The sequence below is a fragment of the Manis javanica genome, chromosome 2, assembly GCF_040802235.1.
Source record: "Manis javanica isolate MJ-LG chromosome 2, MJ_LKY, whole genome shotgun sequence".
Lineage (NCBI taxonomy): Eukaryota > Metazoa > Chordata > Mammalia > Pholidota > Manidae > Manis > Manis javanica.
Genome location: NC_133157.1, coordinates 22,534,180 through 22,560,835, shown reverse-complemented (window position 1 = coordinate 22,560,835; position 26,656 = coordinate 22,534,180). Strand labels below are relative to the sequence as shown.

Genomic DNA, 26,656 nt, shown 5'->3' with positions numbered 1-26,656 from the left:
GAGAAGGTGACATTTCAGCCAGGCAGATAAATGGGGGAAGAGCATTCCTGGCCGATGGAACAGCCAGTGCAAACACCCTAAGGAGCAGGGGCTGCTTAAGCATAGCAAGAAGGCAGAGTAGCAGATGGGGTCAGCAGCTGATTTTTCCTCTGATTTGCTTACTTAATTGTGCATTCACTTTGGAAACTTCAGCTCCAGCTGTGTAGACCTGCCTGTTTTCACTGCAGTGTCCCAGACCTTACAACAGCACCTGGCACACAGTAGGTGTTCACAAACCGTTTGCTGAATAAATATGTGAATCATGGCTGGAACTATCCAGTCCGAACCCAGGTGCCCGAGGTCCAGTGGGCTAGTCGGCCCAGAGCCACCTGGCGGCCGCCGGCCACATCTGGTACCTTACTTCGGCCCTTGTTACAGCGTCACTTGTCCCGGGGCAGCGCCACTGCAGCGGGCGCCGCCCGAGCGTCGCGTCGGGGGAATTCCGACAGAGCCAGGGAGTCCCAGGAACAGGACCCGCCCCTTGTCCTGCCCCGCCCCGCCCCAACCTAAGGTCGCCCGCAAAACCGGGAGTCGTTCCTGCCTCATCACTGGGAAGGGCGGGGAGCGCACTGGGCATGCTCCGAGCCGGGCGGGGGACCCGAGCGCCCCATAGGAGAAACCCATTTGCAGAGCCCCGCGGGACCGTCAGCCCCACTTCGTTCCCGCCTCCTCTTAGAGAGTCGAAGTCATAGCTTTCAGAGCTTGGAAAAGCTGGTAAGTCAGGATCCGCGAAGGCGTTGTGTGTCCTCTTCCCAGCTGCTGTGTGGTTGGGGCCAGCACCTTACCCTCTCCGTGCCTCGCGTAGTACGAATACCTACAGCTTCGATCTGGGCGGCATGTGGAAACTGAATGAAATCAGGAAGATGAACACGTTTAGTCCACTTTGAAGATCCATTTCTTGAGTGACTACCTCAATTATCCGTCATTCTCATACCAGTTTGCCAAGCGCCGAGATGAGGACACCGAGGTTAATGAACATGTGAGTTCTTGGAGTTGCTTCAATTTGCCTTTCACTAGGTACTAGGCTGAAACTACCTTTTCTTTCCCCACAGTCAGCAGTCATTAGGTTAGACAATGTTCTCAAATTCGAGCTAAAAGACAACCATACACCTAAGGAAAAAAGACCTAAATACTTATGAAATTGTGTGTTTCAAATCACCATAACGGAAAAAAAGGAAAAAATATTCCCCTAATTGGAAACTAATAAATATCCACAAATAGAGGAACGATTAATTAGGTTATGGTATATTTGTAAAAGTAATAATAATTTTACACTAAAATGTTGTAATGGGGAAATTTACTGTACAATGTTAAGTGACAAAAAGCTGAAAATACAAATATACCATGTGAAGTTTTGTCTACACATTCAACAAGACCAGAAGGAAATATAAGAAAATGTAAATAGTCTATTTTTTTAGGTAGTGGGGTTCATTTTTCTTTTCATTACTGTCACAAGGTTGTGTTTGCAATAATAAACATTTAAAATATCAAATTAAAAATTCTTGAAATTTTCTGTAAGTCTAATAATTATCATAATAATAACTACTACTATCAAGCTTCAGTATAATCAATATTTTACACATATTCCATCTTTAATTCTTACAGGCCCTCTACAGAGTGGTTATTTTTAGCTCAGTTTTACTGAACAGGAAACAAGGAGCTGTTCACATTTAGTGAGAGACAGGGTCAGGATTTGAACGTGAGTTGTTCTGACCTCAAAGCTAGGGTGTTAGGTCTGTTAATACTGCCTCTTTGTATAGTTACTGACTGTATACTGATCATAAGAGAAACCACATATCATTTCATTTAGTGTCTTTTTTGTCTTACTTTCTCTCCCCTTTGATGTGTTTGTAGGCTACAGATTACCTTTAAATTTCTGGTCTCCTCTTACGGTTTTATTTGGGGGCCAAAATATTAAAGTCATCTTTTTAAGCTGTTGCACCTGGAATGACATGATGTTATTATCAGCAATGACAGTTGATCTTATATCATAAGCTCCCAAACTTTATGCAAATGGAGCTTTGGATGGACACATAATCTTCTTAGTCTACGTGGTTGAACTCAGCCAAATCTAAAGCAAGTAGAAGCCCGGTGGGGAATAGGGTTGTACCAAATCTCAGATAATGGGGCCAGTGCAGAGAGGACCCACACAGATTCCGGTCCTTGGGCAATCGTTTTGGAGACAGAATCACAACATAATGGAACCACAGGGACCATGGACTCCTCAGGACGTTGCTGTGATGAAAAGACACAGAGCTGCTAAGACACAGAGCTGCTAATCTTGATGTTTACTGAGAGGGCCCTAACGTATCCCTCCTGCTGCTGGTAAGTTGAAAAAACAGTCAGCTCTCTCTTTTAATGGGGCTGGTAGACTGTAGGAGGCCTGAAATTACTACACAAGAACAGCAAACACAAAAAGTCAAAGAGGGTCATTTCATAGGATAGGAAGATATGCCACAGACCTAATATGCATCACTGGTAATGGACCAGATTCCTGCAAGTGGAATGAGAGATAAGCAACTGAACAGTTATTAGCAGCATTCCCAGAAACTGCCATTTGGACAGAAAAATCTGGAGCCAAGCACTGCAGACAGGCAATTGGCTGGGGCATTTGTAGGAAGAGTTTCCTGGAAGAATAACAAAGGATTGTCACTCACGTTAAGACTCAGGAAGTCTGGGCACCACATGGACTGTTTCAATGATTTAAGGGTAGGGCTCCCAGCTGAGATGCTAATACTCATCAATTATTTGTGCTGTTAATGCAACCTCATGAAGGGCTCCAAGAATCGGGAAAAACATGCGCAAGTGGTGCTGTATAATGACAAGTGAAAAGAATACAGTGTAAAATTATATGCATAGTATGGCTTCAATTCTGTGAATTACTAGGTTAAATCTAAATTGCCATTTTGTAGGTCAACAATGGCTGAACACTGGCAGCTTCCTGTATTTCAGCTTAATATGTACACATAGAAAAAAGAGTAGAGAGAACTGCACCAAAATATTATTGGGGGCTCTGGGTATTGCATTTAGAGGCAGAGTAATAAGACAAGGATGGTATCTTGTACAAATTAGGAGAATTTCAAATCTTTGGGCATTTATTTCTTTGTATGTCCTTATGGTTCCCTAAGTCTTATTTTACAGTAAATGTGTTTCTTTTATGATCAGAAAATTTATCTATTGAAAAATTTCTTTCCATTGCAAATTATTTCTGCCAGAAGAGTTTGTCTGTGAAACTGGTGAACAAATTTAGCATGAGTACATGAGCAGACATGAAGTGACTGTTGTCAATTCATTTGTTTATTCATCAAATATTTATTAAGCACCTACTGTGTATCAGGCAGTACTCTTAGTGCTTGAGAGACATCAGAGAACAAAATGATTTCTGCCCTCCTGGGCATGCATTCTAATAGGGCAAACCAATGAACAACTAACATATAGATAAGTGAATTACATTGTATGTTACAAGATCAGGGGAAAGGGTGATAGGGAGAGTGATGGAGGTGAGGTGGGTGGGGAGTTGCAATTTTGAATAGGATTGAGAAATTTAATCACTTAAGCAAACACCTGAAGGAGATGAGGGAGTTATTCATGCAGATATCTGGGAGAAGAATTTTCTGGGCAAAGGGAATAGCTAGTACAAAGGTCCTAAAGGGAATGTATCTAGAGTACAGAGGCTGGTAGTGCAAGGGGGAAGCTGCAGGGATGAAGCCAAGAGGTACCAGGGACCAGAACCTGAGGGCTCTTCCCTCATCAGCCCCAGGAAAGACTCAGCCTTTCAGTCTGAGCTACACGGAAGCCAAACCAACCTAATGGCTGCAAAATGTACTTCTCAGCACAGCAAAAGTTAAATGCTGTCCCTTTAGTCGTCACCTGATGCCACCTTGCTGGTAAACACAGATTTGAATAACTGAACTGAAATCATGCAGCCATCTTCTGTTATAAGGCAGTCAGCCATACAATCCAGATTATGCATGTATTTTTAATAATGTCATAGAAATAGAAAGATAACAAACAATTATCTTGCAGTGTCTCAGACCTTCAAGAACACTTGAATGAACTCTCTCAGGGCTACACAGACCTGAATTTGAAAAACACTCTAATGGCACAACACCACATAGATTTGCTGCTGCATGAAAAATGGAAATGTTAAGTCTAGGGACTTTGAGATCCTGCTCTGGAAACTCAACAGAAGGCTGTGGCTTTAGAAATAAAGAGAAATGATGAGAAATGCAGAGAATGGAAGTTGGCATGCTGAACTGTGGCTGATGGTGCTTAAGTAATGACTTTACCTGAAAGGGAGTGGTATCATTTTACAAAATCCAGGCAGAATGGATTTGTCAAGCCTCCCAACCATACCTTCAAGGTTCACATGCGTGGTAACAGAAGCAGAGAGAGAGAGAGAACCAACAGGTGATATACAATAGTCATACAGAAGTTATGGCTTTGAAAAATCAGCAACAACATGGAAAACACTCAAGGATTACCCCAATAGAAGATTCTAGGGAGAAGAGTCAGGGACAATACTGAAGGCAGCATTTCATAAGGTTTGATCCAGGAACCACATACTAGATCACCTTGGGAGATGGAGTCCTTGCGAAAATGCAGAATCCTGGCCTCAGCCCAGACCTTCTGAATCTCTGACTGTGGGACCCAGGGACCTGAATTTTAGAATTAAGTATGAGAACCTTACGTGCATTGAAGTTTTATGTCCTATAGCTTCCAATGTATATACACCAAGAACATAGTCTGAGTAATAACCTAAGAGGATGGCAAGTTTTACCAAGAGATAATCATGGTCTTGTAGGTGTCACTGATGCTTGGATGAAAATATTAAGGACCAGAGTATCAACTTCTTAAAGGAGATGCACATATATGGGGGTATAAGGAGATGGAAAGAGGGTATCTCCTACATGCAGGTAATAGGACGCTGTTAGGCAGTCTGCTTTCTGCTATTGCTCTTGGGTCTCTGACTCTATCCATCTGACCATGCTCTCCTGAGCAAGGAGCAAAGGCATAAGTAAGCTAACCACGTGACTGGAGAGGAGGCAGTAACGGTGGGAGCATACTGCTAGTAATGTTTGTGAGGAGGAGGTAGACCTTAAACACATTGAAGTGTGTAGAGTACACACAAAACTGAAACTAGGAAGGTCATTACCTCCTGAAAAGTAATTGGACAAGTGGGGGCAGGGGAGGGACAGTTGTTTACTTTTTGCCATAAACCTTTTGTACCTTCTGAATTACTACCATGTGAATGTATAAACTATTTAAAAGTAAGTAAATTCTCTCTGAAGAAAAAATGTATGCCTAATATTTTTAAAAAATTATTTTGTTTTACATTTTGGCTCCCTCTAAATTTTGTTAACCAAGTGCAAAGCCCAGCTTAACTGACAAGTCAAGGCTGTTATTACGAGCAGTGCTCAACAATGTATAGCTTGCTTGAAAGAAACAGCTATAGATCAAGAACTCTTAATCCTATTGGAAATGCTCATGCCTGAGGGATGGAACAGAAATAGCGAGCTTTGGATGAGGATGCAAGAGAAAGAAAAATCATTTCAGTGATCTCTAGATCAAGAATGATGCTTTCCTGACAGTTGATAACAGAATGGCCAGAGAAGATGGAGAACTTCAACTACCCAGGCTTCATCTGCAAGTCACATCCATGAAAAGATGGCCATTCTTTTGCCTGATCATTCCATCCCTGAGATGCTGGAAACCTGATCTGGGCCCAGGTGAAAACTGTGCTCCCAACCCCCGGTGACATTTCAAGAATGAGAGACACTGTTCAGCCTGGCCTGCCCAGCGCTCTGCTGACCTTCTAGTATTGCATGGATGACACACCACAGGATTTCCTCAACTGCGCCCTGACGTCCTGCTAGGATGTCTTTCTCATCTTTTCCATGGTACACACAGTCACTGTGTTGTAGTCAAACACACTGTCCCTCAATGTCTCTATAAACATGAGTCACATGTGAAGCTAAAGAAATCCATGTTTGGCCAGAGGCATATCATCTTCACATATGAGGTATGGGCTGATGAGAGTCACGTGATTCATTGCCAAGCTGTCAGACCAGTGCTCAGCGACTGACTTGGTGTGGCAGCCGACAAGGTCTACACAGAAACTGCTCTTCTTTGTCCCAGACTCCCCCTTCCAGGGCCATGTTCTCCAGCTCGTACACCACAAAACGTTCCCCGCTCCCCATTTCTTCACCTCTTGGGCTTCCCTCAGTTTGGTGTTTGATGCCACTTCCTTGTTCGGCCCTGGTCCTCCCAGCCCAAGCACTGACACAGACCTCTTTCTTGCCTCCCCTTGAAGAATGAAGGCCACCCATATCCACCCATACAAACAGCTCCTTCTACCATCCCTGCCTGTCGAGAGTCTACCCATCCTTTGAGGTCCGCCTCACAAGCTACTTCTTCCTGGATTAGCCCAACTGGTTAGGAACTCTCTAATCCCTGCAGCCAGGGTAGTTGGTCTGTTCTTTATGCTTCTCATCTCATCCTGACTTGCATTTACTTATTAATGTACATGCCCTTTGGAAGGCTCTTGGAAAGTCCCCAGTGAGACCACAGATCTTCCTGATGCTATGTGGGCTGTGACTGTTACTTCTGAGGAAGGTATGCAAAGGGCTGTGAGCCCCTTCTGAAAAATTGCCTGCCTTTCTGCAAGAAGAGCTATGTTGTGTCTATAAAGTCGGGAACTCTCTCCAGAATTTTGCCCGCAAGCTTGATAATTAATGGACCAATAAATAGGTAGAGGAGAGACTGAGATACATAAACATAGAAAAGGGAGACATGTGATCAGTGGTGTCCCAAACAAGGTATAATTAATCTGTGATTAGATACCACTATTCACTCTCAATTTCTGTGTGAAACAATTAAAGGAATTAGGACCTCTCCCCTGCCTCTCCACACCTGGGAGTCACCTAGTTGTGCCAACAGAAGGCCTACGGGTCAAGGACACACCCCTTTACTGTCTCCCTGCATAGCTGACTGAGCATATTCCAAACCAGCTCTGGGACCCATGACTTCCTTCCTTAGGCAGCAGGACAAGGGATAACTGAGTAAGTAAAACCCATCATAGAAATTACCAGGGCACAGAGTGATGTCTCTGTCTTTATCTACACCATGGATAAGTGTCTCATGGTTTCAATTGCATTGCAATCTAGAATCATGTACAATCTCAACCATGGGACGCTGCCCCAATTCTGTCAGCACCCATGGTAATATTGTGTCCTCACACTATAGGAAAAATGCATTAGGGGTAGCCTTTGTCTCCCTCTCAGGCTTGTACAGTCTGAGTAACCTTATTTCTTTGACTGCACAAGGCAGACTCTTGGGCCTCTCCTCCTGTATTTAGATTCCACTAGATCCCACTTAACATGTTATATACAACTGAGCAAGTCTGCTGCTCCAACTGTGAGCTCACATCATTTCTTCTCATGTTGGGGGCCTAGATTGAATCTGTGATGAATGAGAAAATTACATGAAATTGGATTGCCTTATTTTGAAATCCCCAAATCAGCCCAAGTCCCTTGACTTACTAAGGCCAGCATATTATTTTTTTACACTTGGTTCAGTGGCATAAAAAAAAACATATGTAATAGTAGTACATATTTCAAATGCCAATTCGCATGAGGGAACAATTTCCCAACAGTGTTATCTAGTTTCTTCTCAAGTTCCCTGGGTTGAGGTCAGTCTTTGTAGTTAATGTTGGGTTCCTGACCCAAACACAGCCTGTGCCAGTTATGAAAAAAAAAAATCAGTTTTCCATGGTTTGGATAAAAGGTGACCGTGGGAACATGTACAGCTCTGTCTCTGTCTCTGATGAAGTCATTGAAAAACCAACCCAGCCTGGCTGTTCTGTGTGCCCACACGGAAATTAACATAGACAAGGACTGTCAAGCAAGAGGAAATGGACCCATTCAGCAAAGCCAGCCTTGGCATATGGAGCAAAGGAAAGTATCCATCCCATTCAGAAGGGAAATATCTCTATTAAGAACCAGTGAAGTAGTCTTGAAAACTGTGCTTTGTAAGGAAAAATATGGACCCAATCAATTCAAAGAAAAAATCCAAATGCAGATAACACTTATGTAGAGAAGTGAGTTATTTTGACACTGTTGATAATTGCTTAAAAAATGAAATAAGGGACTGAATAAATATACAATAGTGTATCCCACTGATTATCATATGACTCTTAAAATTATTGTACAGTTTGTAGTCACATGGGAAAATGCTAGTGAATAGTTTAGATGGAATGTGCAAGACATAAAGCTGTATTCATAGCACAACTTCATAAAGAAAAGCATGTTTCTGAACATAAAAAATACACTAAAAAGTATAGTAAAAGAAAGTTAACAGTAGTTATTTCTAGATGATCATAGGACAGGTATCTTAGTTTATTCAGGCCACTATAAGAAGATAGGATAGATTGGGTAGCCTATAAACAACAAACAGCTATTTCTCAGTTCTGGAGGCTGGAAAGTCCAAGATCAAGGTGCCAGCAGATTTGGGTCAAGTGAGGATGCGCTTCCAGATGCACAGCCAGCCATCCTCTGGCTGTGTCCTCACGTGGTAGAAGGGGATTAGGGAGCTCTCTGGGGTCTCTTTCACAGGGCGCTAATCCCATCCTGATGGCCCCATCCTCATGATATAATCACCCCAAAAGCCCCACCTCCTAATCACCATGGGGATTACATTTCAACATATAAATTTTGGGAGGACACAAACATGCAGTCTGTAGCAACAGGTAATTTTAACTTTCTTCTTCATATTATCCAAATCTTCTACAATATACACTTTAAAAATAAGAGGGAAATACTTTCTTAAACCCATGTAACCAACAGTAAACACAAAACTTCAGCTCTGCTTCCACATAGTTGTATAGGAGGATGTTCTTATACCAGGGCGACTACACCACCTACCACAGGAATTCCATGACTCTTCTGTGGGAGGTTTGACTGCGGTGCCCACGATACCCTGGGTCTCCTCATCTCCTTTACACCAGCCCTGTTGGTAGCCCTGCTGAGTCCTAGAGTCCCCAGCAATTGAGAAGCCCATGAGCCATGGAAGTGCTTAGCAAGATCAATTGAATTCCTTCGTGTAGGAATTTAAAACTGGAGAACACAGGGAGAAAAGTTCAAAGACACACAAAGTGTTTGCGAGATCAAGAGACAGCCAGAGTTAACTGTGGTCAAATGTTATGTTCATGACCTGCAAACAAGTGACTTCCTGGTGTCCACACCCCTGTGGAGTCCTCTCCCACCCTGAGACTGAGCCAAAGTGACTTGCTTTGGCCAAATGGGACATCAGTGAACATTGGGGCTGGCACTCTCAGACCCCTGAGACGCCCACACTGTTAAGAAGCCCAGGATGAAGGACTCCACAGAGAGAGGCCCAGTCATGCAGGTTTGTGTCAGCTGAACCCAGAGTAGAAGAGCCACCCAGCCAACACACTGAATCATGAGAAATAAATGACATTGCTGTTGTCAGCCACTAAGTCTTGGGAGGGGTTTGTTACCAGCAATAGATTCAGGGCAGCCCTGACAGGAACTCGTGCTGCTGGGGCCTCCGCCTCGCATCCTTCCATTTCCAAACTGCTTTGCTTCCTGGCTTGCCCGGGCCCGCCAGAGTGCCTGTCCTGAGATTCTTTGAGACTGCCACCTTCCATATTGGCCCCTCTAGTCTTTTAGCAATCCTGCATTATTTTAAGGCAGGAGTTATTAAACCCCAGCCTAGGAAGAGCTAAGCCAGAATGTGAAGGTCTTCAGGGAAGGGGCGCTGTGGATCTTGTTTGTGTCCATCACAGAGCAAGACCTTAAGGGGTAGTCATAAATTAATGAACAAGCAGATCTTGGGAGCTTGTTTAAAATATGGATTCCCGGGTCCAATCTCTGGAAAGTAGGACTTGGTAGGTCTGGGTTGGGTCCTAGAAACTGCATTGTTATTAAGCCGCTTGAGTGATGCTAAAGCAGGTGGCCTATGGAACACATTTTCACCGTCAGTGCCTCCACTTATATTTGCAGCCCACAGAGTCCAGTTGGTCAGTTTGCCAGCTGACTGTGCATCAATCACCTGGAGAGCTTATTTGTGATACTAGTTCCTAGTCCTCACCGCTGACCTACTGAATCTGAAACTCCCTGGAGGTGGAGTCTTGTAATCTGTATTATTAAGAAACTCCTGGGTGAATCCGATGCACCTGGCCCGCAGACTGTAGGGCATTTGGGAACCACTGCCCCGATCAGCACAATTCTCTGAAAGTCATTTAGTAGCCAGGCACACTTCTCACTCCCGCGAACAGCGAACACACCTCTCCTTAGTTAGACATACTCACTCGAACCTTTAAGGCTTTTTGGAGAAGGGTTCTCGTGATTACTGTGAGAAGTATTTGCTGAGACTCCTTCTAAGCCTAAATGTCTCATGTACCAATCAGATGTTGGTAACACCTGCTTCTCAAATGCCATGTGGACTAAATGAGGAAAGGTGTGTGATGGTTTTGAAACTGAAAACACCATGCACATGATTTGTAAGCCTTTGATCATAATATGTCATGCAGGAGGTTAAAATATTTTTTTCTATTTTAAGATAAGCAAACAGGATTCATTATGAGTTATCTTGTTCTCCTAAGGAAGGGAGAGGCAGACCTTTGGGACCCCTATGTAAATTGTTTCAGGGACAGGAAGCCCTGGCTACATTTCTAATTCCTTCACTTGGCGTTCAGAGCTGTGCACGATCTGAGCCTTGCATCATCTTGCTCTCTTCTTCTCCTGGCTCCTCCCCTCCCCCTCCTCCTGCTCCCATATGTCAGTCCTTCCAAAATGCTAATGAGCGTGCTGGTTCACCTCTGTCACAGCCTTGGCTCAAGCTGCGCACTATATCTGGAATGTTCTTTCCCATCCACCTGGACCTTTCCTGAAACTTTGGTATCTGTCACTATCTCCCACCCTCTAGTCAGACAGAATTGACCAGCTCCTAAGTTGAACCCCCACTGAACATTATCCAAGCCACTGTATCACTTGGTTGTGTTTACCTAAGTCACTCTACCCCTTTCCCCACCTCCAGGGCAGGGGCTTTTCCTTATTCATCCCTGTATCATTGGCTCTGAGAGTAGTGCCTGGCACAGAAAAGGGACTAGTAAACATTTGTTAATTGTATGAAAGTTGGGGTCCGTCTTTGGTAGCATTTAAACTTCTAGGGAAAAACGGTACTCATGCCTGGCAGTGGTCACATGTCTCTGAATCTGGTCTTCTGCTCTTGTCCTTTGCCCTTTTCTCCTGCATGCAGAGACTTAGGAAAACCAAACAACTCACAATAAGCTGCTTGCCTGATCTTTAGCTGGTGGGTGCACCCAGTAGGTTTAGAAGAGTTTGTCTAAGTGGATATTATATGTTAATGTAATATTTGAAATAAAGGAATAAGCTACTAATGAGAAATCTCTTCACTGAGAACCAGTTATGAATTTTTGGTGCCTACTAGATACCTCCAGCTGGTTATCCAACAAGCACTTCAAACTCAACAAGTCCCAAACTAACAGTACCCACCAAGCCTGCTCCTTACTCATTGACCATCTCCCCATTGCCTGGGCTCCAGGCTCCAAGACCTCCCTCTCTCTTGCCATCCAAGAAAATGACTTGTTCTCTTCATTCTGTCCCCACAATATTTCTCACATCCTTCCCAAGCTCCACCTTCTACATCAGGACCTCCTCATCTCTCACCAGGGCTCTTGCAAATAGCCTCCCAATTGATCTCCCAGCTTCCTTTCATTTTTTTCTTGGTATCTTGGTAATAGATTAATTTTGCTAAAGCACAGGTTTGAACAAGTTACTCCTGTGCTTGAAAATATACAGTGTTTCTCCATAGCCTTCCTACTGGATAAAGTCCAAACTCCTTAGTCTATACTGTGTATGATGGTAACAAACCTATTTTATCAGATACCATCTCTTGGGAAGTAAGAATGTGAGGAGGAAGTAGCAAGAGGCATTCATTCAGTCAAGAAATATTGATTAGCACCGACTATAAACCATGTACTGATCTAGGTTCTGGGATAGAGTGAAGTCTGATTTTACAGAGCTTATTGTGAGCAGACAAAAAATGGAGTTATTTAAGTCTGCTTTTACGATAACCTGTATCCTGAAAAGCAAGAAATAGATTGTATAGACTTCACTGGCCTCAATTCTTTCCTCCTCTCTGTATCCATGTCCTTGCCACGTGACCTTGAATTTCCTTACAATAGAAGTAGATGGACTTCTCCCTGCTCAGCTTTGGGCTTGGCCATGTGACTTTCTGTGGCCAATAGGACGTTAGCAGGTGTAATGCAATTAGAGGCTTGGAATATGCTTGAGTGGTTAAGCCTGTCCTTCTTGCACTTCTGCTTCTGTCATAAAACAACTGCCCCAGCTAGACTGCTGGTCCCGAAGGATGAGAAAAATGTGAAATAGAACCAAACTGCAAATAAATGCTATTGTTTTAAAACAGTTTTGGGGATGGTTGTTTATATAGCATCATTAGGTAATAGCTGACTGATAGCAGGAACCTTAATTCTATTCTCCATGAGATCTGCTTGACATCTCCGCACTGGAAGTGTGTTTCAGAAGTACTGGGCTGCTGCCAGGCTGGGTCTTATACTTTCTTACTTCCATCCAAGAAACCCTTCTATGCAAGAAGTATTTTAACCTGGCCATTTGCATCAGCACCTAAGAACCCTGAGTATATCTTTTCTTTGAAGCCTGAAAGAGCTAGCTGAGACAAGGTCTCCTGTACATCACGAGGTCCTGGATGGGGAGAGATTGTTCTTGATTGCTGTCCTGGCACAGAGCCTGGTTAGCACATGGTGCACTCCACTAGTTGTGGAACCAGATGAAACTCGGCCAAAATTAGTGAATTTAATGAAGCAGTCTGCCCTCAATCTTCTCTTGAAAGATCTTTTTCCATGCAAGAGATTATTATCAATTCAGTTTATCTGTCTACCTCCCTACCCACCCACTCCTGGTGACTGGAGGGCATTCTGTCAGGCACTGGGATACAAAGGCAGATTAGGCCTGACTGATCCTTGTCCTTATAGAGACCACAGACTATTAGAAGAGACAAATAGACTACGCTAAGATGGTGAGATAAAATTGATCAGAGGAATGAGAGCAAGATACTGAAGGAATACAGACTAATCCAGTTTGGCAGGTCAGAAGTCTTCAAGGATAAGAGGACACCTGAGATGAGTTTTGATAAGCAAGGAGGGATTGATTGGGTAGAGAAGGGGCAGAACACTCGGAGAAGGTGAGCAAGTGCATGAACTTAAAATCCATGATGGGAATGTAAGGGTATGTGAGGTGGGTGGTAGGTGGGCAGTGGTGGGAAATGAGGTAGGAACTCAGGCTCAGCCAGATGCGAGGAGCCTTGTATGGCTACTGTGAGGGACCTGGACTAGGTCCTGAGGGCACTGGGGAGCACTGAAGATTTTAAGCATGGGAATGACAGGTTGGGACTTTACACATCTAAAAGATCTCTCCAGCAACAATGACTTGAGGAGGGATGAGGAAGTTTGTTAGGTCATTGCAGTAATAAAGAGGGAAATGAAGATGACATGACATGCTGGTGGAAACCTGAAAAAGTGAAGGGATGGGAAAGTCAGGAGGCTGAACGACAGGCCTGGTGATTGAGGGATGGAGAGATATGTCAAAAATGGCTCCCAGGGTCGGGAGAACGGAAGATGAGTCCCCTAAGGGACATGTGGGTCAGGGGGACTGCGGGGCCTCCAAGCATAGGTCTCATAGGCGCTGAACACCCCGGCTCAGGAGAGCTATGTATTTGGGTTTCTTAAGAGTGGGATGGTGTCTGAAACCATAGGTTTGGTTTGGGTATTTTGCCTGCCCAGAGCTGGTGCTTGCAGAAGCCCTGAAGAGTCATCCTCACATGACAGGGATGATTTTTGGAACCCCAGAAGAGTCCCTGCATGGCGTGTGAGAGGTTATTCGAGGATATCAAGGTGGATACCATCCTTATTTGCCTTTATGTTGCCAGAACCTTCTACAGGGCTTGGGCATTAGTGCGTGCTCAGTAATATTGGGTAAATAGATGAATGAGGTGCCCTGGTCCTTTGGAAGTCATAGATGGAGAACCAGCATCATCGGGCTCCATTCCTGGGGTGATTCTGTTGGTTCAAATTCTGAATTAGTCAGTTCGGAATTCCCAATAATTCCATGCTTTCCAGAGATCTTCAGCTGATTTCTATAATTGCCTCCCTGAGAATATAGATTCTCAGGCCCCACAGACATTTTGCTATAGTAGGTCTGGGCTGGAGCCTAGGCATCTGCTTTTGAAACAAGCTCCTGAAGTGTTTCTGAGGCTGATGCAATGTGGACCATATTTTGGGAAAACCCACTTGTGCTGGACATTAGCCACTTTTCCATCCAGATCTGCTCTCTGCTTTTATTTACTTTGGATAAAATGACCTTTATGTGAAAGGCCTGGACTACCTAGGCTCCTTTCGTCTTTGGCTTCCATTTGCATTCAACCAATGGGAGGCAACAGCAGGAGACATGTGGGAGGAGGGAGGGTGAGCATCTATGTCCTTGCGTCCCTGCCAGTCTGTGGTTTGGCAGTCGGCTGCATCCACAACTCCTGGTGGGCAGCCCCTAGCTGCTAGTTTCAGCTGTTGCCAACTTCTGCACAGGCTTTCTTCGCCCTTCAAGGCCTGGAGTAGTAGTGGCTTCCCACAGCAGCTCGTCTCTGGGTGCTTCAGAATCTATTTAACCCTACTTAGACCTCTAAATAATTTGTTCATTACATGCTCTCCAGTTACCTCTTTGAGGGTGCCCTCTGCTTCCTGCCAAGACAGGGAAACAAAAACATTGACTGGAAAGAGTTGGGAATTCTGGGTCTAGTTCAGTTCAGTTCAATTCAATTCAGCAAACATTTACCGAGCGAGGTCCTCTGAGCTGGGCTCTGTGCCAGTAGCTGGAGATACACAAAGTGACTTAGACGCAGAGTCTGCCTACAGAGAGAGCACAGCTTAATGGGGTGTAGAGCCCCAGAATGCAGGGTAAGATAGGGTAGCTCAGGGTAACACTGGAAGTGCATTGGGGATCATAATGCCAGGAGTGCCAGACAACAGAGGTGACATGTAGAATTTGGGCAGGCAGGGAAAGAATGAGAAAGAGCCATTCAGACAGAAACTGAATCATGAGGATGTGAATGAACCTGGTGTGCCTACCTGGAGGAGAAACAGAGGCTGGGATCTTCATGCCCACTCTGCTAGGAGGCAGAGGGATGCCTCAGAGCCTTGAGATATGGATACTCTCTTGGGACAGGTGCTAGTCAGTGTGCCTCTTCATCCAGGGACTTCCCACCCCCTTGCCCAATTACCATGATTTGGGATCCTTTCCTTCTGAAGCAGATATAATTCACTGACCTATTAAAGCTCCCTCGCCTCCCTCAGTGGGGTGTCTGGGAGAAAAGAGGGATACTGGGTGGAGTAATGGGCATGGGGTCCGTGAGATTAACCCATGGCTAGTATGTAACATGGACCTCCCATTTGGGATTCCTGATTCCACAAACTAACTACATTGATTTCAAAAGATCAGTCTGGCAAACTTCTCATCCTTCAGAAGCTAACTGAGATTTCTCCTCCTCCAGGAAGACCTCCTAGATCCCCCTATCTAGTGTTCCTTCTTTTGTATTCATCATTATCTCTGGTAATTTGTATGATCACCAGCCTAGCTAGTCCACTTGACTAGTATAGCCTCAAGCACATGGCTTTGATCTATTATGCACTGAGCCCGGGGCACAGCAGGACATCAGAAAATAGTTGTTGAACTGCACTGTAAGGAATTCTTGCTGCATTAAAAGACATAGTAATAATAATGATAATGATATTATCAGTCCTCTTTGAGGAATGAGGAAACTGTGGCCCAGGGCAGTAAAGTTGTTGCTTATGATTACATAGCCCATAAATGACAGGGAAGAACTGGGACTTGAAACCAAGCAAGCCTGTTCATCCCAATGGCTGGAGAATACATGGCTCCTCACCCACACAGGCAGTGTGGGGCTGTTGACCAATACTGCTTAGCTAGGAGCTTAAGAATAAGAGCATGTATTGATAGAGCAATTTCTCTTTGCCAGGAATTGTTCAGAGCACTTCCTTTGTATCAACTCACTTAACCCTGACAACAGCTTCCTGAGGTGTGTGTATCATGGCCCAGTTTGACAGATTAGGATCCAGAGACTTGAAGTGGTTAAGAAATGCATCCAGGGTCATACCAAAAAGAAGAGGCAGAGCTTGCATTCAAACTCAGACTTATTCTAGAGCCCATGCTCTAAAGCATTGCACGTTCCCCAGGGAATGCAGAATCAGCTTCAGATTTAGGAAGAAAAAGAAAGAATTTACATATATTGTATTTGTAGGAGGTTTATAAACAGCAATATGTCTCTACATCATGGCAGCAAAGAAAAAAATATCATGTTTCTAGAACCATCCTGAATTATACAAATTGAGAGTTTTGGAAAATTTAGTATTTAGTGCATTACATAGTAAATTGCATGGGCCTGGTGGAATGTGCTCATTTTGCTACTGAGAAGCTGTGTGGTCCTGGACGCATCTCTTACCCGCTCTGGGCTTTATCTGTTTTCTCATATTTTGGAGCCTTCTTGAAAGTGTTTCCTTTTGGATCACCAAGTACAGGGCAGTTTGTATCAAGCACAGTCGTTTAGCTCCCTCTACTGTCCATTGCAATGCTGTCAGTGGTGTGGTTTGTTAGAAAGGAGAGGCAGCCTTCTGTCTGAAACAAGCGGTGGGCAACCAAGTGCCAACACAGAATTCCATGACATAGAACAAAATCCGGCCTTGTTCCATTCCATCAAAGCCTTCGGAGTCCTTCTTACACAATTTCAACTGTTTTCTGAAGGGCTTGCTCCTGAGCACACGTGCATGCACACACTCTACACCCACACACAGTGCCATCTCTATTATTACAGTCACCACACTGCAGGGTAATTGTCTGTCTTTTTGAGCACGAGGCTTAGTGTTACTCACCTTGATATTCTCTTCCTGCCTCCAGTACAGTGTATGACACAAAGACCCTCAACTCAGATTTTTTACTGAATGGATGATGGAGAGAAGAATGAATGAACAACAGGGACAGCCTTCTGGAGAAAGGCTGGGGTGGCAAGGAGCAGTTTGAAACTAGCGAACCTTAGGTTCAGCAAGGTTCCCAGCTGATCTCAATTGCACTGGCATCTTTTCAAAATCAGAGCGAGGAAGCAGTTTTGTGAAGGGGGCAAAGGGAGGTCTTTTGGGGTGTGGCTTGGGGTGCTGGATACACAGACGTATTCATTTTTGGAAAACGTATTGAGTTGTATACTTAGGTGGACTTAGGATTTGTGCATCTTTCTGCATGGATGTTGTACTTGGACAAAAAGCTTACATAAATCTAATTTGAGAGGGTGGTAGATATATCCCCTTATGCCTTGTTCTAAACATAGAGGCAGGAGGCAGGTTGTTGAGTTTCTTTGAAAGAGCTATCTCTATTAGCTGTTTTAGAGTCTAGCTTCTAACTCCCCAGCTCTATCACAGTCCACCTTCTGTGGTCAGACCCCGTGGACTTCCTCAGTGTTTGACTCTTTTGCTGATTCCCTTTTTCTTGGAATACTCTGTCCCTTGGCTTCCAGGATTCAATGTTTTTGCTCTGTTTGGCTACAGCTCAGCCTCCTTTGCAGGCCTCTCTTCCAAGAATCATTCCTTGAAGTTCTTGAGTGTTCTGTGCTAGGTCTGCCCTGTTTTTAACTCTGAGAATTCTCCCCAGATGATCTCATCCCCTCTCATGGCCAACCCTGTGCTGATGACTCACAGATAAATATCTTGGGCCTGTTTTTCTGTCCTGAGCTGTGAACCATTTATCCAACTGCTTCTTTGACATCTTTACTTGAACATCTCAGTGGTAACTCCATTCAGCGCATCCCTGGATGGAATCCACTTTTTCTCTCCACACCCATCCAAAACATATTCCTCCTTCTGTGTTCCTTATTTCAGTGAATGACTCTACCATCTACCCGGGCATTGGGCTTAATTCCCTGTGGTAGACTGTATTATTGTTTAGCAAATACTGTCCCTTCCCTTTCCCTCCCAGAGCAGAGTACACTTCTACACCTTATGGACTTCAGGCTTGCCTACAGGTCTTGCACTGAACAAAGAAATGACCATGTGGCTCTTCCTAATAGATGCTCTAGTGGCATTGTGCTAGGAGGTATCTGTGTCTCTGCTTTCCCCATTGCTCCTGACGTCCATCAGAAGAAGAGCATAACACAGATAGCTGTTACTCCTTCAGGCTGGGTACCTGAATGGGAGCCATGTAAGGCAGACCTGAACTTGGCCTACAGCCTGGAGGTGAGTCCAGCTGAGTTAGGTTGAGCCCAGCAGACCCACAGACCCATATACAAGAAACAAATGTTTATTATTATAAGTCACTAAGATTTCTGTACTTTTCCATCTCCTCCCTCCTCACATTCAACCAACTCCCATCAGTTCTACCTCCTACATCTGTCTTGATACTCCCACTGCTCCAGCTTCCCACTGCTCCATTCTAGTGATAAGCTCTAGTCCAGGCTTTTACCATCTTTTCCTTGGACTCTTGCAAGGTTTTCTCACATTCCCTCTTGTCCTCTTTAATCTAATTTCCACACCACAGTAAAAATGATCCTCATAAAATCCAGGACTTCTCCAGCCCTTCTGAGACATCCAAGAGCTTGCCGTCACCTTTAGGAAAATGCCCAGGGCTATGGCACTCAAGGCCCTCAGCCCTCTGGACCTGGCAATACCTCCTGGTCCTGTTCCTCTCTCAGTGCTTCTCCTCTATGCTCTGCCTGCACAATCTCTTTTCAGCTACCGGAAAGCCCCATGTTCTTTCTTGCCCTGGGCCTTTGCCATGCCTTTCCCTCTGCCTGGAACACAATCCCACTTTCCAGCCACAAGGAGAGAAAAGAAGAGAACCTGCTCAACAGTCCTGGGCATTCCTTTCTTTATGGCTCTTATTGCTGCCTGGTGTGCCACTGAAACAGGTGAATTCTCCGTCCCCTAGATACATGCTCCACGGGGGTAACTCCACCCCCTGAAGACGTGGACTCTCAGCTCTTTCGCGCACGCGCGGCGACGTTCTGCCAGCTGCTCCCCCAGCGCGCCTGTGTCTTGGTTGCTGAGGTGGATGAGAGCCTTTCTTCTCCTGCCCCTTGGTGTGTTTTCGTTTACTGCCCTAGAATGACATTCCTTTCAATGGATTTTCCCATTATTTATTTATTCCAATGATAACAACAGCTCCCCCTTAATTGAAAGCCCGAGGTGCGACAGGCGGTTGGCTGCGATAGCTTTACACACATCAATCCTCAGGGAGAACCTCCGAGGTAGGTACCGTTTTTCCCACCTGACAGCTAGACCCTCTGAAGTTCACCAAAGACACGCAGCTTGTAAGTGAAAAACCCAGGTTTGTCTTAACTCCCAAGCCCACACACTACCCTAAACGCCCCCACCCTTATGTAGGGACATAAGCAAGAAGTTTATAATAAATGATAAATAAAAAAGTAAAAGTCAACTGCATCACCACAATGAGTACAGTTGTGCAAAAACATGTCTGTATGTGGACAAAGCCTTGAGAATATTTGCTGTGCAAGAGTGGGAGGATCATGTATGGTTTTTTTTTCCTTTTTAATAATTTCCTTTAGCGACAGTTACATAGTTTTTATAATTTTATAAAAGCTGCCCTTCACTTGCAAAAAATTACCATCTTTAGCCCAATGGTTCTCAGCCTCGACTGCACATGAGAATCACCTTGAGGGGCTTTTTAAAAAGATACCCAAAGAAGTAAATCAATCTCTGGGGGCTGGTCCAGGCAGTGGTATTTTAAGAATCTTCCTGTTGATTTCAGTGCGCAATTGGGATTGAGGAACCACTTTGTGGAGAAGCTTCTCCTCCCACTCTCCTCCTGGAGAGCCTAGCCGCCCTGTATTCTGCCACCCCAGCATGGAGACCTCACCCCCGTGTTTTCTAGGAATCTGGGGCCTCAGAATCTATACTCAGTGCTTCCACCTGGGAGAGAAGCTGCTACCACTTACAGACGGAGTCGGGAAGAGCTGCTGCTTAAAGTGTTTCCCAAACCGTGGTCTCTGTAAAACTGCATTGGCATCACCTGGGAACTTCTTAGAAACGCAAATTCTCAGGCCTCACCCCAGACTAACTGATTAGTGGGCGTGCCACAGCAGTGTATGCTTGAACCCACCCTCCGGTGACACCGATGCCTGCTCAAGTTTGAGAACCACCGTCTTGTAAAGCACCCCGGTTAATTTCCTGGACAATCACTCTCTGCACAGTAGGAACTCCCGCAGGTGTTTCAAACTGAGATGTCTTCCTTTCTGTTTTTCTATTAGTCCAATCCCAACTTTCTATCACTTAGAAATTCCTTATGGTTTCTGGTGGGTTATGATACCCATTCTTGCTTTCCAGCATTCTGGTGGATTTTTATTTTTAATCGTGGTAAAATATATACAACGTAAAATTTACTGTCTTAGTTATTGTTAAGTGTAGAATTCCTTGGTAATAAGTACATTCACAGTGTTATGCAATCTTCACCAACATCCATCTACAGAATTCTTTTAATCTTCCAAAACTGAAACTCTATACCCACTAAACAACTCCCATTTAATGAATTTTTTAAAGGCATATTCTTTTTCTGTCATTAAACAGAATTTTGGGTGGAATTTGAGTCAGTAGATGCATGTGCTCTGATGCCGTCTATTTTTTGTGGTTAATTATATGTAACATAAAATTGATCATTTTAACCATCTTTAGGTTTATAGTTCAGTGGCATTAAGTGCATTCATGTTGTTGTGCAACCATCACCACCTTCCAGCTCTAGAACTTTCTCATCTTGCCAAACTGAAACTCTGTACTCATTAAACACAGAGTCGCATTCCTCTGTCCCCCCAGCCCGTGGCAACCACTGTTCAACTTTGTCTCTATGAATTTGACTGCTTTAAGTACCTCAGAGATGTGGAATTATACTGTATTCGTGCTTTTGTGCCTGGCTTTTTCACTTAGCATAATTTCTTTAAGATTCATCCATGTTGTATTAGAATATTTTTCAGGCTAAATACTCCTCCACTGTAGGTATACACCACATTTTGTTTATCTATTGATGCATCAAGAGATACTTGGGTCGCTTCCACTTTCTGGCTATTGTAAATAATCCTGTTATGAACATGATTGTATAAATATCTCTTCATGTCCCTGCTTTCAGTTCTTTTGGGTATATAGCCAGCAGTGGAATTGCTGGATCATACGGTAATTCTATTTTTAATTTTATGAGGAACTGCCATACTATTTTCCATAGCAGCTGCATCATTTTACATTCCCACCAACTGTGCACAAGGATTCCAATTTCTTCACATCCTTGCCAACACTTGTTATTTTCTGTTTTTGTTTTGATAATAGCCATTCTAATGGATATGAAGTGGTATCCCATTGAAGTTTTGATTTTCATTTCCCCGAGAAAAAAATGTTGAGTGTCTTTTCATGTGCTTATTGGCCATTTGTATATTTTATTTGATGAAATGTCTATTCTAGTCCTTTGCCCATTTCAGAATCTGGTTGTTTGTGTTTTTGTAATTCTTTATATATGCTGGATATCAATGCTTCATCAGATACTAGTTTGCAGATATTTTCTCCCATTTTGTCAGTTACCTTTTCACTTTGTTGGTAGTGTCCTTTGATGCACACAAGATTTTCATTTGGTGAAGCTCAGTTTGTCTGTTTTTTTCTTTTGTTACTTGTATCTTTAGTGTCTAATCTAAGAAAACCAGTACCAAATCCAAAATCACAAAACCTGGTGTTTCTTCTCTGTATGCCATCTTGATCCAGCCTCTAATAGCAATTTTCAGTTGTCTGATAGTTAAATATAATACGTATCTAGCTTCTTCCTAACCCCACCCTGCCTCTGACATTAACATGGGTGTTTAAAACCTGGCAATTTTGCTATCAATTCAGAGTGTAGACATAGCTGCTCTCTGATGAAAGGCTAAGACCAGCTGGAATAAGGTCAAAAATCTGAATGACCTTGATCTTAACCCTGATGACACTGAAAGGGATATAGGGAAAGTAGAAGAGGCAGGGCTTCTGGAATTAAATGGACCTTCTTCAAAGTCTTAGTTTATACCTGCCTCTGCCACTCTAGCTGGGTGTCCTGGGGAAAGTTTTACCTTTTTGAGTTTCAGTTCTTATTCTATTTTTTATCTCTAAAATGGGGATACTCATACCTATCTTGAGGTGTAGTTGTGAGAATGACAGATAATGTACATTAAACGTCTGGCTCTCGGAAGCTGGGAGGTCTTGTTATGTGTTGTGTTGGACTCCTCTATTTGGCCTCTAGCCTGTGGGCTGCTTCCGAGGCGAGCCTAGCACATCTTCATCTCTGGATACCAATGCCTGGTCCCAAGCCTGGTCAATGGTAGGACCTGATTTGTTGGGTAAATTATTTGGAAGGTGAAAAAACATTCCTTTGCCTGAAAGCCACACCATTTTCATGGCACACAGGTTTGACTCTGTGTGCTTCTGTGAACTCATGTGAAATGCATTCTTGCCCTTTGACTGTACTTCTTTCTACGTTATGGATGCCAAATGATGTTTCTTCTCTTCACTGCTGCTGTTTTTTTACTTTCCAAATGAAAAGGATCCTGTATCAGAGATAGAATTTTGGAAGGGGTTTTGATGGAGGTGAAAGCCAGATGCCTCAATGTTCTGGTTTTAGCATAGGAACTCCCAAGTCTGGGAAACCGCTCAGGCTTGGGGTTACCCTCAGAATGGTTGGACAAGGGAGGCTGATTGACAGATATCCTCGCTATCAAACAGGTTTTTCGAATTCCCTCTGGTTTTGTTTGATAGGTTCTGCATAGTTCCTATAGGTTGCATCGAATTTAGAATCTAGAAGAGTATAGAGCAGATCAGATTTTCATTCTGGGTTCATTCAAATTTTTATTCTCTGTACAAAGTAATCCCACTGGCTAATTTAGAAAAGTTATAGCTTGCAGTACTTCTTGTCACACTCAAGTGGCTGAGACTGATAAAATATATATATTAAATTTTGGATCATAGCTCCTTTTCTAAACCTATTTTTGGGCCACAAATTTTGCTCATCAAAACCAGGCTTGCTTCCTTGGTGAGGTATTTGCTCAAAGACAAGTCTGTATGACTAATCTTCAGAGAAAGAGGAAGTAGGTTAATTTTACTTTAAAAACCTTATTGGATGCCAAAGCTGGTAGGATGTGCAAAATTATAGGCTTAAGATGTTTTAAAAATTGATTTTAAAAGAGTTGTGGCTAGTATTTTCCATCCCAGTTACTATTTCTGAGTTCAAGGTTAGTGGAAGATGATTACAGTTACTTAACTGAAACATGATCAGGCAGGTGTTTTATATCCTGGTATATTTTTTATGATCTTCAACTGGGCCAGCAAACTCCATGGATCCAGTTTCCACAGGTCCAGATCATCCCTACTGTTGTCAGCCTTCCACTCAAAATGTCCATAGATCTAAGCAAGTCATCTTCCTGCTTAAAAATCCTCAGTGGCTGTCCCAGTCCTCCCAGGATAATGTCTCCAAAGAATTCCAGGCTTGGCTTGCAGGAGCTGATCCTCAATCAATCCTGTAAGCTTGCTTCCTGCTTCTCTCACAGCCTCTTCAAGGCCTTCCACTTATTAACAGAGCATAAAATTAACCATTTTAAACTGAATGATTCAGTAGCATTAGGGCATTTACCACCTTGTACAACCATCACTGCTATCTAGTTTCAGAACATTTCATCACCCTAAAAGGAAACCGTGTGTACATTAAGCAGTCACTCCCCATTCATTGCCCCTCCCCTCAATCCCTGGCTACCACCATTCTGTTTTCTGTCTCTATGGATTTATCTATTTTGATATTCTGTTAAACTGGAATCATACCATATGACCTTTGTGTCTAGCTTCTTTTATGCAACAATATATTTGAGGTTTATTTGTGTGGTGGCAGTATTAGAAACTCATGCCTTTTTGAGGCTGAATACTATTCCATTATGTGGATATACCAGAATTTGTTTAGCCATTCATCTGTTGATGGACATTTGGCTTGTTTCTACCTTTTTGCTATTATAAATAGTGCATGCATGTACATGTATTTATGTGAGTACTTGCTTTTTATTCTTTTGGGTATATACCTATGAGTGGAATTGCTGGGTCATATGTGTAATGTTTTGAGGAGCTGCCATATTGTTTTCCTCCCTTTCTCTTGTATTTCAGTATTACAATATATTCAAGAAAATTTCTGTCAGAGTACAATTATAAGATACCTTTAATTATAATAGGCTGTATACAAAGCTCAGGGCAGGGGTTGTTTCTCCTCCATCTCTGAATCCCCAAGACCTTGTACAGGGCTGCACAGTGAAGATGCTCAGTGAATGTTTGTGCAATTAGGTGTGACTGTAGGGGTATTATATACTGCTTTATCCTTGAGGAAAATGTGGTGTATACGGTAAGGCTTTGAATGTGAGTCATGAGCTAAGTGGAGTCAGAGGGTGGCCGAGGCAAAGAAGACCTTACCCACTCCTTTGCACAAAGGGGAAGGAAGACTGGTGTGGTAGAGGCAGTTATCCATAGACCTGCTTCTATTGCTAGTTTGCCTTTACTTAACTCATTATAATTCTCTGGGAAGTCAAATCCCCCTCTCTGTCAAATGAAAAGATCGAATATTTTAATGATAATTCAATTTTTTGGTTTACTTTAAGCAATGGAGACTTTTTTTTCCCCTGTGAATTCACAGGTGAAAGCCCAGTGTGGTAGGAATGATGCATTTGAGGAGAACTGAGGATGAGGGTGGATTGCAGGGCGCCATCTATTCTTTTGCCCCAAGGACCTTGGCAGGACCACAAGACTCCAAGGTCCCAGCATTCTGAGCCCCCTCCCAGTACCTCTGCGAGACCTCTGCTCTACACATATTAAGAAAGCATTAACACATACAAGTACATATTATTCTGCAAAAAACTACTTTTTTCCAAGCAGTAGAGGGGAACTTAAAGATTGAGACAGCACCTCGAACAGGAAAAGATCTTTATGAAAAAGTATAGTGAATAGTACACTTGGTTAAAAAGGAGGTCCCTCACCTTCCCCTTACCTCATCATACTTGAAAAGATGTTACGGGTTGACTTCATGAACAGAATCATCAGACATTTTTACTTTGCTAACAATGGATTCCTCCGCCATGAGAGCATTTCCTCGGAAAATGTCCTTCTGAACATGCCGATGTTCATGGCCTAGTCAATGAACAGGCCTAGTCTTGCCCTTACACTCTGGGCTGCCTTTTCTTTCTCTTTCCTGGTGAAAATGTCTTGAAAGCATAACTTTTACACTGAACCCTCACGTTGTCTTTTCTCTCTAGATCTGTGCTTTTGAATTAGCCTGCAAAACTGGAGGTTGGCTGGGTCCCCCAGACTATTTCTGACCTGCCCGTTGCATTGGCAAGTGATAACCTGCGCCTCAACAGTGATCATTGCTGATAGTCACCTTTCTTTGGTCTTGTTCAGTTCTCAGCTCCTCAGTGGGCAACACTTCTGAAACTATGCTGCCTGAGCCCCAGAATCTCTCCTGTTTATTCAGGTTACTCAGGCCTTGAGACTGAAGATGGTTTACACAGATGTCTGAACTACCAACCCCCCACCCGAAAACACGTTCTTATCATTAACATTCCTACTTGCTGTCATAGAAACATAGTTTAAGCAGTGTAACCACAAACATTATTTACATTCCACTGTTAACCCTCTCATTCATTTTTTTTGCAAGGCTCTTGAAATTCTAGAACTTCTTTGAAAACAGAGTTCCTAAATGATGGTCCCTTTTGGCGGGAGAGCCCTATTATAAAAATAGGAAGGAAATTCAGTTTTAATATCCCTCTGATTTTACTTGCTTAACATTTGCTTTCACTCCAAGGTAGGCATAAATATAAACACTGCAGTATTTCCACCATTTCTTTAAATACTTTTTTTTTTTTAAAGGGAACTCACCATATTCCGGAGGGTGCTCACAGGAAGATAATTCTTCTTGCTCCACCATGATGCTGTTGGACTAATGGAGAATCAAATGTTGTAATCCTTTAAATCGTACTTCAAAATGATTTAGAGAAGCTGAAGTCTGTCTTGTAAACCCCAGCACTTGTCTCAGAAATCTTGCCTCTATCAGCTTCCAAAGTATAATGCAACGTGATTATTTTCTTCTGGGGAAACCTGTGAAACAGGTCTTTGAGCTCCATTTAATGTGTCAGAGTTTTAATTGATTCTTTACCATGTCTATCCACCCCATAATAGCAGTGCTAAGCACAGGACGTGTTTTACAGGTATAGTCACCCAGAGCTTAATTTGTTGTTGCATAGCAGACAGACTGTTTCACAGGGAAAATAAATCTGTTTCGTGCCCTGAGAAGTTCTTCCTGATGAAGTGTGTTCTGCTGATATCGAGTGCAGTCCTTGATAGCCTCCAGTGAGCACTGATGCGGTCATTGTTCCTTGCCAGTTCTACAAAAATATTTTGATTGAGGAGAGGGCTACCACACAACTCTGATCCTTGAGC

General features: G+C 43.4%; 1 protein-coding gene across 1 annotated transcript in view; it reads right to left on the bottom strand.

Moving 5' to 3' along the window:
* The window catches only part of PTPN3 (protein tyrosine phosphatase non-receptor type 3), a 118,792-nt gene extending 92,491 nt beyond the window's left edge, over positions 1-26,301 (bottom strand). Inside the window, exon 1 of the mRNA XM_017667751.3 lies at positions 26,096-26,301. Within this exon, the coding sequence (XP_017523240.2) occupies positions 26,096-26,144 (49 nt within the window). The 5' untranslated portion in view covers positions 26,145-26,301. The remainder of the gene's footprint in view (positions 1-26,095) is intronic.
* Between the last annotated feature and the right edge of the window lie 355 nt (positions 26,302-26,656).